This window comes from Polistes fuscatus, unplaced genomic scaffold (assembly GCF_010416935.1).
Source record: "Polistes fuscatus isolate 324 unplaced genomic scaffold, CU_Pfus_HIC Scaffold3, whole genome shotgun sequence".
In the NCBI taxonomy this organism is placed as follows: domain Eukaryota; kingdom Metazoa; phylum Arthropoda; class Insecta; order Hymenoptera; family Vespidae; genus Polistes; species Polistes fuscatus.
The window spans coordinates 7,591,542-7,605,299 of record NW_025113107.1 but is presented as its reverse complement, the minus strand read 5'-3'; the positions used below and the strand labels follow the sequence as shown (position 1 = coordinate 7,605,299).

The window sequence follows — 13,758 nt, the reverse complement described above, 5'->3', positions numbered from 1 at the left end:
AAAAGAAAGTGAGAACTGCAATAATAATTGTCGAACAAAAAATTACTATGGTATGCATATTGTTGAGATATATATAGTAATTATACAATTTTTCTTGCATTATTGTATCCAACACAGAGACTAGATGTATTAATTTTTTCGAAGAACGCATATATATATATATATATATTATATTATTATTATTATTATTATTATTATTATTATTATTATTATTATCTTCCAGAAGTTTTTCAATGAAACTATGATTGTCGATTAAGAAATAATATCAATATTATAAATTGATTTTTATCTCATGAATGAATCATCTCCAGCGTATGTGTATAATGCTCCTAAAAGTAAAAGTATTTTGCATTTATTTATCAACGACATACTCATATCATAATTATATATAATTGTATTTCTTTTAAATCACGAAAAATTTGTAGAAAATGATAATGGATATATATATATAATTTGGAAAAGAAAACAAGAAAAAAGAAAAAGAAAATGCAACATAGTACGTGTTATGTAGCATGTCTATATGCCATGTTGTATATGCATGTGAATTTCAACTTACGTTGGAAACGTAATTTCCAACGTAGGTTAAAAATCAGTGATATGTATGTACAAAAGTCAAGCCATTTAGATATATTATGTCTCTTTTACGAGACGGACTTCTATTTACTGATTGTGTATTTATTTTTATTACCTATTATTAATGGGTATAATATCAATTTTTCCATAATTAATAGTATAACATTATTAGAGAGAATATTTAGTAATTATTATTATTGGAACAAGTGGCTGTCCCTTATTATGTAGATTATAAATTACCAACGAATTTTTAATTATTAATGCAATATACGTTATAGATATTGCTGTATAGAAATAATTCAATTGTGAAATAATGTTCTTTACTTATATTTGTTACGACTAGATTTATATTTAAAATCATTTTTTCAATATATATATTATATATTATAAAGATGAAATTTTTCAATATTAAGGAATAGGTATTATAAAACAACATGAATAATTTTTTAATTATTATCATCATCACTTAAATCACGTAAATTATTTGTAACATACGCAACATGAAAAAGAATATTTGTCAATTGTATTATGCACACTAATTCTAATATTTAATTTTCAATATTAGTTTTGTCTATTTAAATAATGCCATTTTTTATACTGTACTTGTAGACACATTCCATATAACAGTTAAAAAGATATATCTTCTTAATTAACACACGACAACAAATAGGTATATTACAAGTATAACAGAAGCGCTTTCTATGCTTGAGAAAATACGAAGATATAATTGAATATATGCGCGCGAATATTATGCATCGTGTATTAAACTATTCTGTGTTAATGCAAGACTAATGTAACTAAACGAGAACACGTATATATTACGAATTATATCTTTAATACAACAATCGATTTACGAAACTCTCGTTTAGTTACAATTCTAGACAAACGTGCTGCACTGCGCACGTGTACTTATTTATATTAGCTTTAAGATTATTTCTATGATAGTTAAAAAGTATATTTTTCTTTTTGCGTGCTTCTCGTATATTAGCGCCGAAAGATAGAAAAAAAAAACATTTTGTCCAACGTATGCTAAAAAAAGAAAAAACAAGTTTTTTAATGTTTTTGTTTTTGTTTTTTCTTCTTTTTTATTAGAGACAATTAAACCTAGTAACATACTTATTATTGAAACGCATTGTATATATATACATTGAATAATTATTAATCATTATTATTATTATTATAATTGAGAAGTTAATCTAAGACATAAGTAAGATTACTATTATAATTAAAATATTATTATAGTGTCATAACACATCTCTATGATAAAAATTATAGTTTTTAATTTGATAATCGAACTATTTATCGGAGTCCTCCAATTTTTGAACAGTATATACTTACTATGTACCATGGTGATGTCTCTTACAAGAAACAAAAAAAAAGAAAGAAAGAAAAGAAAAAGAAAAAAATAATAATAGTACACTCGTTTTTGTTATTAGAATCACAACGAAATGTGGGAATACATCGAGACGCTTGATAAGATATAATAATTTCACTTAATTTTTCCGAATTATTGTGAATGAAAGCAACACGTATGCATACATATATAATGTATTATTTACATTTAAATATATTAAAGAAAGAAAAGAAGAACTCGAAAGTCCTACACTTCGTCTGTAGATAAAAGTTTCGATTCTGTAAGAACAGACATTTGATAAAAACTGACTGATTTACGATAAGTTTTGTAGTCAATTTTCAACGAACAATATAAATGTGTAATTTCATGAAGTGTCATATGTGTCCGAAACAAAAAAGAAAAAAAATGAAAGAAATACATTTTAGTCTAGCGCAAGAACCAAAATAAGCACATTTTGACAAAACTCTCTATGTGTCTGTCTTTTTCATACATTTTTTCATTGATTTTAAATTATTGTTCATTAAAAATAGGAATAAACAGAAAGAAAAAAAAAAACAAATAGTATACCGAATAATCCCGAGTGGGAGAAGAAATGATAATGTAGCTGTTACATAAGTGTGGCAGCTCTTTTTTGACAATGTCTACAAACAATATTGTCAACAAAATACTCTCTTAAACGTTTTAATTAAAACTGATTAAAAATAATAACGTGTGCATTAATTTATTATTATGAGTTCCTCTATTTTTTTCTTTTTATTCTCTTTATTTAAATCTATATCGAGAACACTCTTAGAATTGTTTTAATGATTTCCTTATATTCATGTGAATAACTAATTTAAATTTCCCGCGATTTTATTAACGACTAATTGAAATTTACCGCGCATGACATAGGTATAGATAGGATACGTTGAAATTGTTTGATCGATATAGACTATCAGTTCTAATCTCGAATTTTTACTCTTTAAAACTGTTTGTTAAATATATTTGAATAAAATAATATTTCCAAAATGTTTAACATTTGAAGAAAATTATACTAAAACAATATTGAAAACAAATAAAGATCGATAAAGAAAACGAATGAAGTTTAAGTAAAAACAAATTATTCAATTCGACGTATAGTTCAGTTAATGATTAATCATCTAATGGAATTTATATTGAAATAATTAAAAAATGCCTGTAATAATTATTAAAGATTATACATGGCGAGATACTGCAGATTTTGTTATAATTTACGTTCCATTTAAAAGTCGTCCTAAAAAGATCGATTTTTTGGTGATCGATAATTATTTAAAGGTACGTATTAATTTTTAATAACGTACTTAAAATCTATTTTACTATCATTAAAATATTATCTAATTAATGAAATATCTTTTTTTAAAGTAAATGCATTAAGAAGAATAAATTAATAATAGTTCGAAATTAAAAAATTTGTTAAATTTTTGCATTATTTTAGGCTAGTTGTCCGCCATTTTTATTAGAACTGTTTCTTTGGGCAAATATTATCGAGGAAAGAAGTACATGTACACTGGACAATGATAAAGTTATATTTTCTTTACGAAAAGCTAATGTTTCTCTAAAATGGCCTCAACTTGAATTAAACAATCTTGATAAAAATACTAAAAAGAATTACCGTGATTGCGCAATTGAACGTATTCAAAAAGTTACAGAAGAACGACAAAAAACTCAAAGCGGTTTGTTCAATTAATACACACATAAACATGCATATGTGCATATTTTAAATAATAAATATTTATTTCCAGAGAAGCGACAATATTTGAAAAAGGAAGCAGTAAGAGCGCAAATAGATTTAGATACCGCAGTTTTGAATAAAATAAATGCCGTGAGGGATTCCCATAGAAAAGAAGCTATGAAAGCGTTAGAAGATTGGAGATCTAAAGCCGAGATACCGATTTTAAAAAATGAACAAGGAAAAATTGAAGAAAATCGTAAAGCGTACAAGTACATTGCTTTATCATTTTCTTTTTTATACATAAATAATCTTTATGCTAATATAATTATACAATTACATTACTAATGAAGAAACTTTGAAAAAACAATTTATGGAAGTTGTAATGAAAGTTATAACGTCATCATGAAACGTGCAATGTTTATCTAATTTTTATTTTATTTTATTTTATAACTCCAAGATGTATATATGTGTTTAATTAAAATATTTATTATAATGTGAAATATTATAAAATAATTTAAATAGAAAATATTTTTGAAGGCCACCGTTAAAATGGTTTAAGGACGACGTTACCGGTACGGTGAATAACAGGCCAATGACCGATGAAGAAGTTTTCGTTAATGACATGAAAGGTTGCAGCAAAGGTAGAAATGATAGGGAATTAGATTGGAATGAATCCAAAGTAAAGGAAGCATCGCGCGCGTTTCATGAATCTGAATTTCCAAGAAAAGAAGAAGATGGATCAATCGAATTAAATGCAAGGGAAAATGATCTGACGACGAATAAGCATAAATTAAATGTTACCGAAGAAATAAATATTTCGACGGATAGCGAATCGGATTCCGATCGTAATTCGTATGATAATTCAATTAATGGCAACATCTTGCGTAAGTCGTCGTCTACATCTTCTTTTTCTACTTCTACGAAAAGTATTCGTAGTCGTAGGAAAGAATTAATCGAAAGAATATTGACAAGTGGAAAACCACAAAGGATGAACCAAATATTCGACGAACCTAATAAAGCCGTACCACTACCAAGAAAAAATGCTACCATTAATATTAAATTTTCCGAACGTACATTTCCAACTCCGGCAAGAGAAAGTCATTTGATCGAAGAACGAGAAGTACGTTGTTTTTTTCTTCTTCTTCTTTTTTTCTTATTTATTGTCTTTTATAATGATCTCTCACTCATTGTGAGTCAACCTTCAATAAATTAATGATAATTAGTATGATGATGATTAGATTGATGATTTAATTTTAGTGGTTGGAAAAACAAGCAGAAGCAAGAAGAAAAACTGGTTTTGTAGCTGAAGATCTGAGACCAGAGGAAAGAGACCCGCAATGGTTAAAAGATAAGGGAGAGTACGTTATAACGATGCCTTTTTGTTTTTTAATCATTTTTAATATATTTATATTTTTTGTTTATTTCGTTCATAATAAAATTTTTAAAATTTTTATTACAGTGAATTCTTCAAGGCAGGAAATTATTTAGGTGCTATCAGTGCTTATTCTCTTGGTATAAAAATTAGCGATAAAATGGCGTCATTATATGTTAATAAATCTGCGGCTCATTATGCACTTGGGAATTATTATAGGTGTACCGAAGATTGTAGCAAAGTAAGGACTCATTGTAATACGTTTACGTTAATGACGTATGTAATAAAAAAAAGTGATGGCCAAAGAAATATACGTGTAGAATTGAAATTCGAATTCACTTTTAATATAAATTTCTTTCATTAAATTTTGATTTAAAATTTCATTTTATTCATATTTAATATATTATTGTGTGATTTGTCTAGGCATTAGAACTCATGGAACCAAAATGCGAAAGTAATCGGGAGTCAAGAGCCAGGTGTCACGCACGCCGAGGTGCAGCTCTTTGTAAATTATCTGCGCCACAACACGGCATTCCTGAACTGGAAGCAGCAGTAAAATTGGCACCAAATAATGAAAGTATTAAACGTGATCTATTAATTGCTAGACAATATTTTAATATCAAAGATTAGATAAGATAATTAAAACTGTTGCAACGAAAAGGATTACAATAAATTTTAATTACTAGTAATATATCGGAAAGTTATTATTTTTATATAAGATTCAGATCTTAATAGATAAAGATATCACAGATGTATATATCATGCATGTATTAATAAACAGTGAGGAGTTAGCTGCAAATACATAGCAATATAAAAATAAAAATATATATATACATATATATATATATTATAATATGTAAGTAGAAACAATCAAATTATGTTTTTTTTAATTCATTGAAAATACAAGTCGATTATAATAGTAAATAAATAATCACGATAATAATATTTTTGCAGTAAATGTACGACCAATTACATACGATAGTGATTACGTGATAGATACGAATTGATATGTTTTTAAAGCAATTTTCATTATTGATTGAGGTACAATCACAAGCATACATACACAGACATAAATAATTTCAGTCATTTCCATTGCATTTATACGTTCAGACAAATAATTACGTCATATTGACTTTGATTTCATCAATGCAAGCGCATTGGATATCTTCAACAGCGTGAATGACTTCATGGTGCCTATCACGTTGTCGATCTATGAGATGTTTAACCATAAACACCAAACTGACGTTTCTAGTCTCAGTTGGTGCACAGATCTGTTTGGAATTGGGACAACATCCGGACCCACCGCAACGTGCCAATACCGTTGATGAAGGATAAAAAATTTCATCAGGATCAGGTCCAATTGTAAGAAGTTCTGCAACAGGAATTGCTCGTAGTTGTGGCAATGAACAACGAAATTCGTTTACCAATTGCACGTGCTTTAGGTAGTCATTATCTCTATAAATAAACAAAATAAATTTCTCTTGTAATTTCGTTGAATGAAAATATTTTCTAGGTGACGTATCAATCATTTATTACAAAACTTTTACCTGTGGTGTCTACCGGTAACCACAAAAAATAAAACAGCAAACAGAACTAAAGCAATTCCCTTCATTGTTGAATATCACGAAAAACAATTCACTGGAAGATTAAATAGAAAAATCCTGCGATCCCAGGAACTTTCCAGTAAATCGAGAATCTACTTTCAGATTAATCTGTCTTCGATCTTTGAAATCTTGGAGATGCACAAGGAGGATTATTCCGATAGGCAACACCAAGGTGTACTGTAACTTCTCTCTTCTGCGATCTGAATTCTTTCTCTGATTTTTTTTCTCTCTCTCTCTCTCTCTCTCTCTCTCTCTCTTTTTCTCTCTCTCCAACTCTCTGTGTTCTTTTTATATATATATGTAACTTTCATCCACAGCCCACTCTCCCCCTTCTCTCTCTCTCTCACTGATTTCCCTTTGCGCCCCTTCTTCCTCGATCTCTATCTCACTGTCTCGTTTTCTTCTCTGAATTTAACAGCTCTTTCTATCTCCCTCTTGTTTCTTGGTAAGCAATGGGAGGGGTCGAGAACAAACCGTTCTGAGAACATCGCAAAGATAACTATAATTACAACTAGTGGGTCCTACCTCCCATTCGAAGTGAGACCAAGTTGACTCGCGTGACGTTATACCTTTTTATTCCTTCCTCTTCCTCCTCCTCAACTTCCTCCATTCCACGTATAAAATTTTTTCTCTCTCTGTATCTCTTACATTTTGGCACGTCATTTATAACGATTGGAAGAGACCTCCTTTTGGAATCTCGTTTAGATGACCCCTAAAGTATGCAATCTTTCAGAACAAAATCATACAGGTCATACTGATCATCCTAGTCATCATATTATCATATTATTATCGTCACATTAGAAGTTACAAAATGATACTTTAGTATATCTGAACTATTTCAAATCATTATTAAAAATGTTAATAAGTTATGTTAATAAAAATGTTAATAAGTTATTTTAATATACTAATCGAAAGATAATTAATTAATTAAGGACTGTGATTATCTATGAATTAAGGAAGAACATTAGTTAATTTTGATACAGTTCATTGATAATCTGTAATCTGTATGCAGATTTCTTTCTGTATTTTGCTATATATTTAATAATACGATATTTGAAAAGTTGAATTTCATTCTAAAAACATATGACATTATTAATTTAATTATGTTTTATCTAGGAAAGAAAATATGACATATGATCAAGATGTCGTTTTAAGAGAAGATAAATACCAGATGTTTCACTCGTAAGAGATGCGACAGGTTGCAGTGAGTCATCATGTGCAGTGGAGACGTCTTCGAGACATCTACTTGTTGCACAAAAGACATTCGTGGTCCTTTTATTCTCTTCAAAGTGACACCGGAATCTGTGAAACTACTTTGGCATTTCTGTGGTATTTAAAACGGTGGTTAAAAAAGTATCTTTATTTTTACTATAATTTCACTTCGAAAATTAGTAATACGACTATAAAATATCCATATCATTCTTCGACCTTTTCTATATGAGTATATACATCCGTTTGTGCCATTTTACAAGACTGAATCATCAAGGTAGACCATACTAATGGATAACCCATTGAATACAAAATTAGGCAATTGCTTTTGACCATCGATATTTTACTTCAGCCGTTTCAAATTATTGAAAAATTATGTTATTATACTTCAAGAAAATAGGTATATTAAATTAAGAAAAAGAATTGTTATCTTTATTGTTAATCATGGCAATATCGTCATAATGCTATCAACAACCGTTTAAGTGGACGTCTTAAGTGGCATTTTCTTTATTTCCTCTTCAAATGTCGTTGGAAAAAATGTAAAGTATAATTTTCTATAAATAGAATGAGGTATGGGTCGCGTGTAAATGAATTGCATAAGTTTTGTAGAAATAACCTTTAACTACTTGGAGCAATCAGAAACCGGTATTATTAATGAATCCGGACAATTCTTTCACAACGAGGGATATCCCCGTTACGTTTACGTCAACAGTACATTATAGTAAAGTATATGAGTTAGCGGATACGATATTAAAATGATCACATTGACGTGACATCTTTTTTTTCAAGGTACATTAAGGTACATCTCGTTCAGTATCAGTAATAAATCCTCATTAATTAATTGATTAATTAATTAAAATATGTAAAATGTTGCATCATCAATTGTTTGACGTAATATTGTAAATCCCCTAATTTTTTGTTCGAAGTGCCGGTTACTTACGGGAATGCAAGTCCGACACTGTTACAGCACGAAACGAACCTGTTACACGTAATTGTGAATGCACATTCAAAAAAACTTAACGATGCTTGACTTTTCTGCCAGAAAATTTGCTACGATACTCTCTTACAACAGTTAGAGTATTTTCGTCGCATAAATTATACAAGTAATGAATATTCACGTATTCTTGGCTTAAAAATACTTTCGGCATTTTGAACAGTAGTATTCAGCAAAGAATCTTAAAGATAACTAATATCAATTAAGATTCGTTAAACCGTTTTGAAAAAATAAATGTCATAGAAAAGCGTAAGAAGAGGTAATCATAATCGGCTGAAAATTTAAGGGAAATTCCATTGCTGAATAAATATGAAAATTTATAATTATTGTCAGAACTTTTTAATACTTATTTTCGTGCATAGAATACATTAACATATATATATATATATATTATAGTCGCTCGATGCATCGTATTTAACATATTAAATAAAATACATTTTGGATAAATATATAGAGAAAAATGATAGATATATATATCATATATAAAAATATATATAAAGATATAGAAAATAATAAAATTATATATATATATATATATAAATAAGTAAAAATTCGTAAAAAAATCATAATTTACAGATATGATAAAATTTTATAGAACAAGGTTAAACTATTTCGATTTTACGATATTAATAGTAGGAGACATATATATAAAATCTTTAAGATCTTTACTTTTTTTTTTGTTTATTTCAGTCAAATTCTTCAACGATATAGAACCAATTTATAAGATTTCTAATTTTATCACATATCGGTATCTATAATATATTCCATATGGCTACTCTTTGGAACGAAAACGATCCATACTTTCTTCCTACATTCTAGATGTCATTTTATTTATAAGATCATAGAACTTAAACGCACTTGTGTGCGTAATCTATTGATTTTATTATAATTAATGAGATTCAATCAATTTTACCTCTAATCTTCAATACTTTTCAATTTCTTATTACCTAAACGCAACTAATTATTGACAAATTAATCAAATAAATTTATTAACAATTCATTGGATTTAACATATCACATATTTTTCCTTTACTTATTCTTTTGGTCTAAAGAAAAAAAAGATAAAAATATAATTGTAAATCAAGTCATTTTTGTTCCTACTCTAAGGGATCTTCTTATTTTTATTTTCTTCATTGATTTGTATCAATTTTTTTTATTATATAGATCTTTTTAATCATGCTCCAATATGACGCACCTATTTATTATGCAAAATATCTTTTTTCCTCAAAGATTTCCTTGTTCTCAGATACGTCATCTCTTCTCTACATACGATTCAAGCAATATTCGATATATTCTGCGAATTTTCTTAGAAATGGATAAAAATGTAAGGATATTTATATATAGATATATGCTTTATTTTTCCTTTTATTTTTCATCCGTTTTATTTCGTGCATATTTAACTTTCATATGAGATATTTTAATGAACAATGTAAACAGGTAAAAGATGATTCGTATAAAAAGTGAATACCCATAGTACAAATTAGGTATTGCTTGTAATATCTTCTGCGGTTAACTTTGAGGAAAACAAATTTATGATCAAAATTGCATAGGTAATTTTCAGATAATTGAATAATGAATCATATCGATATGAGTCAATGATAAAACCCTTTTCCTAAAATAATGAAATATCACTGACTTATCCATCATAATAATAATTTTAAACGATCGAATGTAATGCGCCGATAATTGCATAAATATTTTTATCAACATGTTCGTTAATCAAATTTCCGAAAAAAAAAAGAAAAATTTCGGAATATTAAACATATAAAATCCTTCCTCTTAATTAGAATAAAGGAAAAAGAGAGAGTTAGTCCATTACAGAAATAAAAAATTTTTTTCCTTTGGAACTGATGACGATTCAGGAAATAGGGAAATAATTAGTCGATCTGTTTAATTTTGCGATTATAATGAAGAAAGGGGAAAAAAGGAAAAAAATGGAAAGGAAGAAAAGGAACGTTCTTACGTAGAAGATTATTTTTTCAATGTGGGATATATTACACGTTCATCGACCACCGATCACGCGTGCAACCTCTCTGCTATATATAAATCCTCTGCTAGTCGACGAATCTCAGTCAGTCAAGAATGCGTCCAACAGCCACGTTTTCTTGAATAGAAAGATAATTTTCTTTGCTTTAAACGTCGTCCTCTTTCTAATCGTTCCAATTTGGACACCCAAAGATCTTCTGAATGAATTTAATCATTGAACTTGTTCTCGTGCATGGATCCAAACATTCGTTCACCTTTGTGTTTTAAAATAAGTGCGCAAAAGGGTAGTGAGAACAAAATTGGCTCGATAATCGGTAACCAATTGCGCACAAGTGGATAGGTCAGATACGAAAGCATTCTTTTTTTGCTTTAATTGAGACAAGAAGAGGAAAACGAACAAGAACAAAAACAAGAACAAGAACAAGAACAAGAACCAGAACAAGAACAAGAACAAGAACAAGAACAAGAACCAGAACAAGAACAAGAACAAGAACAAGAACAAGAACAAGAGGGAAAAGTACATACACACACACATATACAAGCAAAAAAAGATGTTCAAACAAACGATTAAATATAACTTTTGCCTTAGGCTAATTATCTTGACCGTATCGATCATATGTAATACGGCTCAATCGATGCCGAGTAACAATGTAAGTCGTCAAATGAATCATTTTCATCATCGTACACCCAAAAAGATGAACTTGTCACAATCGTTAGAAGTTATGAGAAATTTCTCTTGCCGAGAACCGCAATTCCGATCCTACAATTTAAGGGATTTGATGAAGAATATTCACACCAATTCAGAAATCGTTAATTTACCGCTTTACATTGTTTTGAACAGATGCGATGTACATTCCGGATGTTGCGGGAGTAAATTGAAGAGCTGTACCCCGATAGAATCGAAAAATTATCATGACGAGTTAGAAATTGAAATCAATAGTCTGAAAACTAATCTTTCGAGAAGGTTATGGATAAAAGTTGAACAACACGGTGAATGTATTTGTGCGGAAACCGATCCCGATGAACGTCAAAGTTTTTCGATCCCGAAAATTGACATAATTTGATTGATTGATGTTGTGAATAACAAAATTGATTCCTACGTTCTTGTGAATACAAAAAAAGAATAATAATAGAAACTATAACAAAAAGAAAAAATATGTAAGTAGCAATTTCGGTGATAATATTGATTAGGACGTATAAAATGTGTATTACATTTTCGAGAACAATATTACAAAGGACGTCTTCTCTTTTTTATTCAACTTTTTCTATCTATTTATATACCGATTGTTTAATCTCGTTTAAAACATTCCAAATGTAAAATCCATATCGTTTGAAATGTTCGAAGGTGTTTGATACAAGCGTTTATAGTGCGATGCGCAAAGATTGGCTCGTAGCCCAGCATGATCTATATAGACAGTGTCTCTTTCTGAAACCAAATGCCAATGAATCGGCACCTGCTCTTCAAAATTACTTTTGCCAAAATTAAAGTCTTCTTAGAAAAACTAAATAAATCAATGAAATATAAACAAAATTCAAATTTTATACATATATTATATTATAATCAACGGCCTAGCCATGTTGGATTATTAGCTCTTTTTAGATCGTTAAAGTCAAGCAACGTGAGCACGGTTAACATGGATAGAGTGACTCGTTCGAAAAAACAAAAGACAAAAACCATGTGCTATTGACTCCGGAGAAACGGTAAAAAGACTCCTCTCTTCGGTAGAATTAAATAAGTATTAGAAGGTGTTCGTAGAAAAGTGACTGAACCCGTAAAAGGGAGAGCAAAAAAAATATATATATTTGTAGTCGGATTGGAAGATACAAATCTCTTGAATCTGTATTACAAGGAGTAAACTATATTGTTATATTATCTTTTTTTTGCTCTCCCTTTTACAGGTTGAGATACTTTTCTATTAACACCTTTTTACATTTGTTCAATACCAGAGAAGTCGCGTTTTTTACCGCTCCTCTGAAGTCTTTTGTTTTTTTGGACAAGTCACCCCTCCATCCATGTTACTAACAGTGCTCACGTTGCTTGATTTAGTGATCTAAAGGAAACTAATAATCCAACGAGGCTAGGTCGTTTTTTTTCACTGAATATATTATATTATATAAATATAATTATAACATTTTGTACTCGGAAGATTCCTGTGAGGGGGACATAAGTTTTTTTTTAGTAATTAGATAGGAGAAATTTATGTTAGGTTCAAATTTCAATAAATAATATGTTGCTATCTCAATGTTTAGAAATTCATATAATTTAAATTTCATTAGAATGCATTTTTTTTGTTTCAAAGTTATACTATATCTTTACATTGTCGAGTTGCTAGCAGCCAATTTTTAGGAATGTTTCGAATGCAAAGAGATAATTATTTAATTATAATTATAATGATTATATAAATATAATATATTAAAAATATATAATGTATGTATATAAAAAAAAGTTCATTAATTCGTTGAATTGAACAAAATTTCCTTAACCCGTTGCCGCACACTTTTAATTTGATGATCGTGCTCAGAAACACACTTTTTTTTTCAATTGTTTATTAATTAAAATGTGCGCGACGGCTATAGCCGTCATTTGCGGCAACGGGTTAAAAAAGGAAACAAAATACGCTTCGTTTAATTGTGATATTACGTAGATAGCATTATAATTGTAATTATATTTATATATCTATATATGTATAGTGTAAGTCATAATAATTAATTTATTGATTGTATTTATAATCAATTAGTTTTTTTTATATCTATCGTAATTAAATTCATATCATTTTCATTCGAAAGAGACTTGGGAAATATTAACTCTGACGCAATAATTTTTCAATCAAAGTTTTCACCATTGCATTATTGTTCTTAGAAAACAATTAGTTTAATTTTTTTTAAGATATTAACAAAGTAGAATTATTTATTGATTTCAATTTAATGAACATACAATTCGCGACACGAATTGTTCGAGTTAGAGACTGAAATGAT

The 13,758-nt window shown here is 28.7% G+C and overlaps 3 protein-coding genes across 3 annotated transcripts; 2 read left to right on the top strand and 1 right to left on the bottom strand.

The window, feature by feature from the left end:
* Window positions 1-2,995: 2,995 nt before the first annotated feature.
* On the top strand, window positions 2,996-5,651 carry LOC122519094 (dynein axonemal assembly factor 4-like). Its single transcript, XM_043638288.1, has 7 exons — window positions 2,996-3,220; window positions 3,381-3,618; window positions 3,688-3,886; window positions 4,155-4,737; window positions 4,875-4,975; window positions 5,077-5,230; window positions 5,413-5,651. Exons 1-7 carry the CDS (start codon window positions 3,098-3,100, stop codon window positions 5,617-5,619), a joined length of 1,605 nt encoding a protein of 534 aa, XP_043494223.1. The 5' UTR covers window positions 2,996-3,097; the 3' UTR covers window positions 5,620-5,651.
* Window positions 5,652-5,998: 347 nt separating this feature from the next.
* LOC122519487 (vascular endothelial growth factor A-A-like) lies at window positions 5,999-7,336 on the bottom strand. Its single transcript, XM_043638967.1, has 2 exons — window positions 6,537-7,336; window positions 5,999-6,444 (listed from the first exon to the last, which is right to left on the bottom strand). The coding sequence occupies exons 1-2, from the start codon at window positions 6,599-6,601 to the stop codon at window positions 6,108-6,110; spliced, it is 402 nt and encodes a 133-aa protein (XP_043494902.1). The 5' UTR covers window positions 6,602-7,336; the 3' UTR covers window positions 5,999-6,107.
* Window positions 7,337-11,288: 3,952 nt separating this feature from the next.
* On the top strand, window positions 11,289-12,051 carry LOC122520263. Its single transcript, XM_043640344.1, has one exon. It carries the CDS (start codon window positions 11,334-11,336, stop codon window positions 11,844-11,846), a length of 513 nt encoding a protein of 170 aa, XP_043496279.1. The 5' UTR covers window positions 11,289-11,333; the 3' UTR covers window positions 11,847-12,051.
* Window positions 12,052-13,758: the final 1,707 nt, after the last annotated feature.

What these genes read in the sequence shown, in the direction of transcription:
- LOC122519094 (XM_043638288.1), top strand. Translation starts at nt 3,098, where the DNA reads ATGCCTGTAATAATTATTAAAGATTATACATGGCGAGATACTGCAGAT. An exon ending in TGATCGATAATTATTTAAAG is followed by an intron (nt 3,221 to 3,380) that starts GTACGTATTAAT and finishes GCATTATTTTAG; the next exon opens with GCTAGTTGTCCGCCATTTTT. An exon ending in ACGACAAAAAACTCAAAGCG is followed by an intron (nt 3,619 to 3,687) that starts GTTTGTTCAATT and finishes ATTTATTTCCAG; the next exon opens with AGAAGCGACAATATTTGAAA.
- LOC122519487 (XM_043638967.1), bottom strand. Translation starts at nt 6,601, where the DNA reads ATGAAGGGAATTGCTTTAGTTCTGTTTGCTGTTTTATTTTTTGTGGTT. An exon ending in GTTACCGGTAGACACCACAG is followed by an intron (nt 6,445 to 6,536) that starts GTAAAAGTTTTG and finishes GTTTATTTATAG; the next exon opens with AGATAATGACTACCTAAAGC.
- LOC122520263 (XM_043640344.1), top strand. Translation starts at nt 11,334, where the DNA reads ATGTTCAAACAAACGATTAAATATAACTTTTGCCTTAGGCTAATTATC.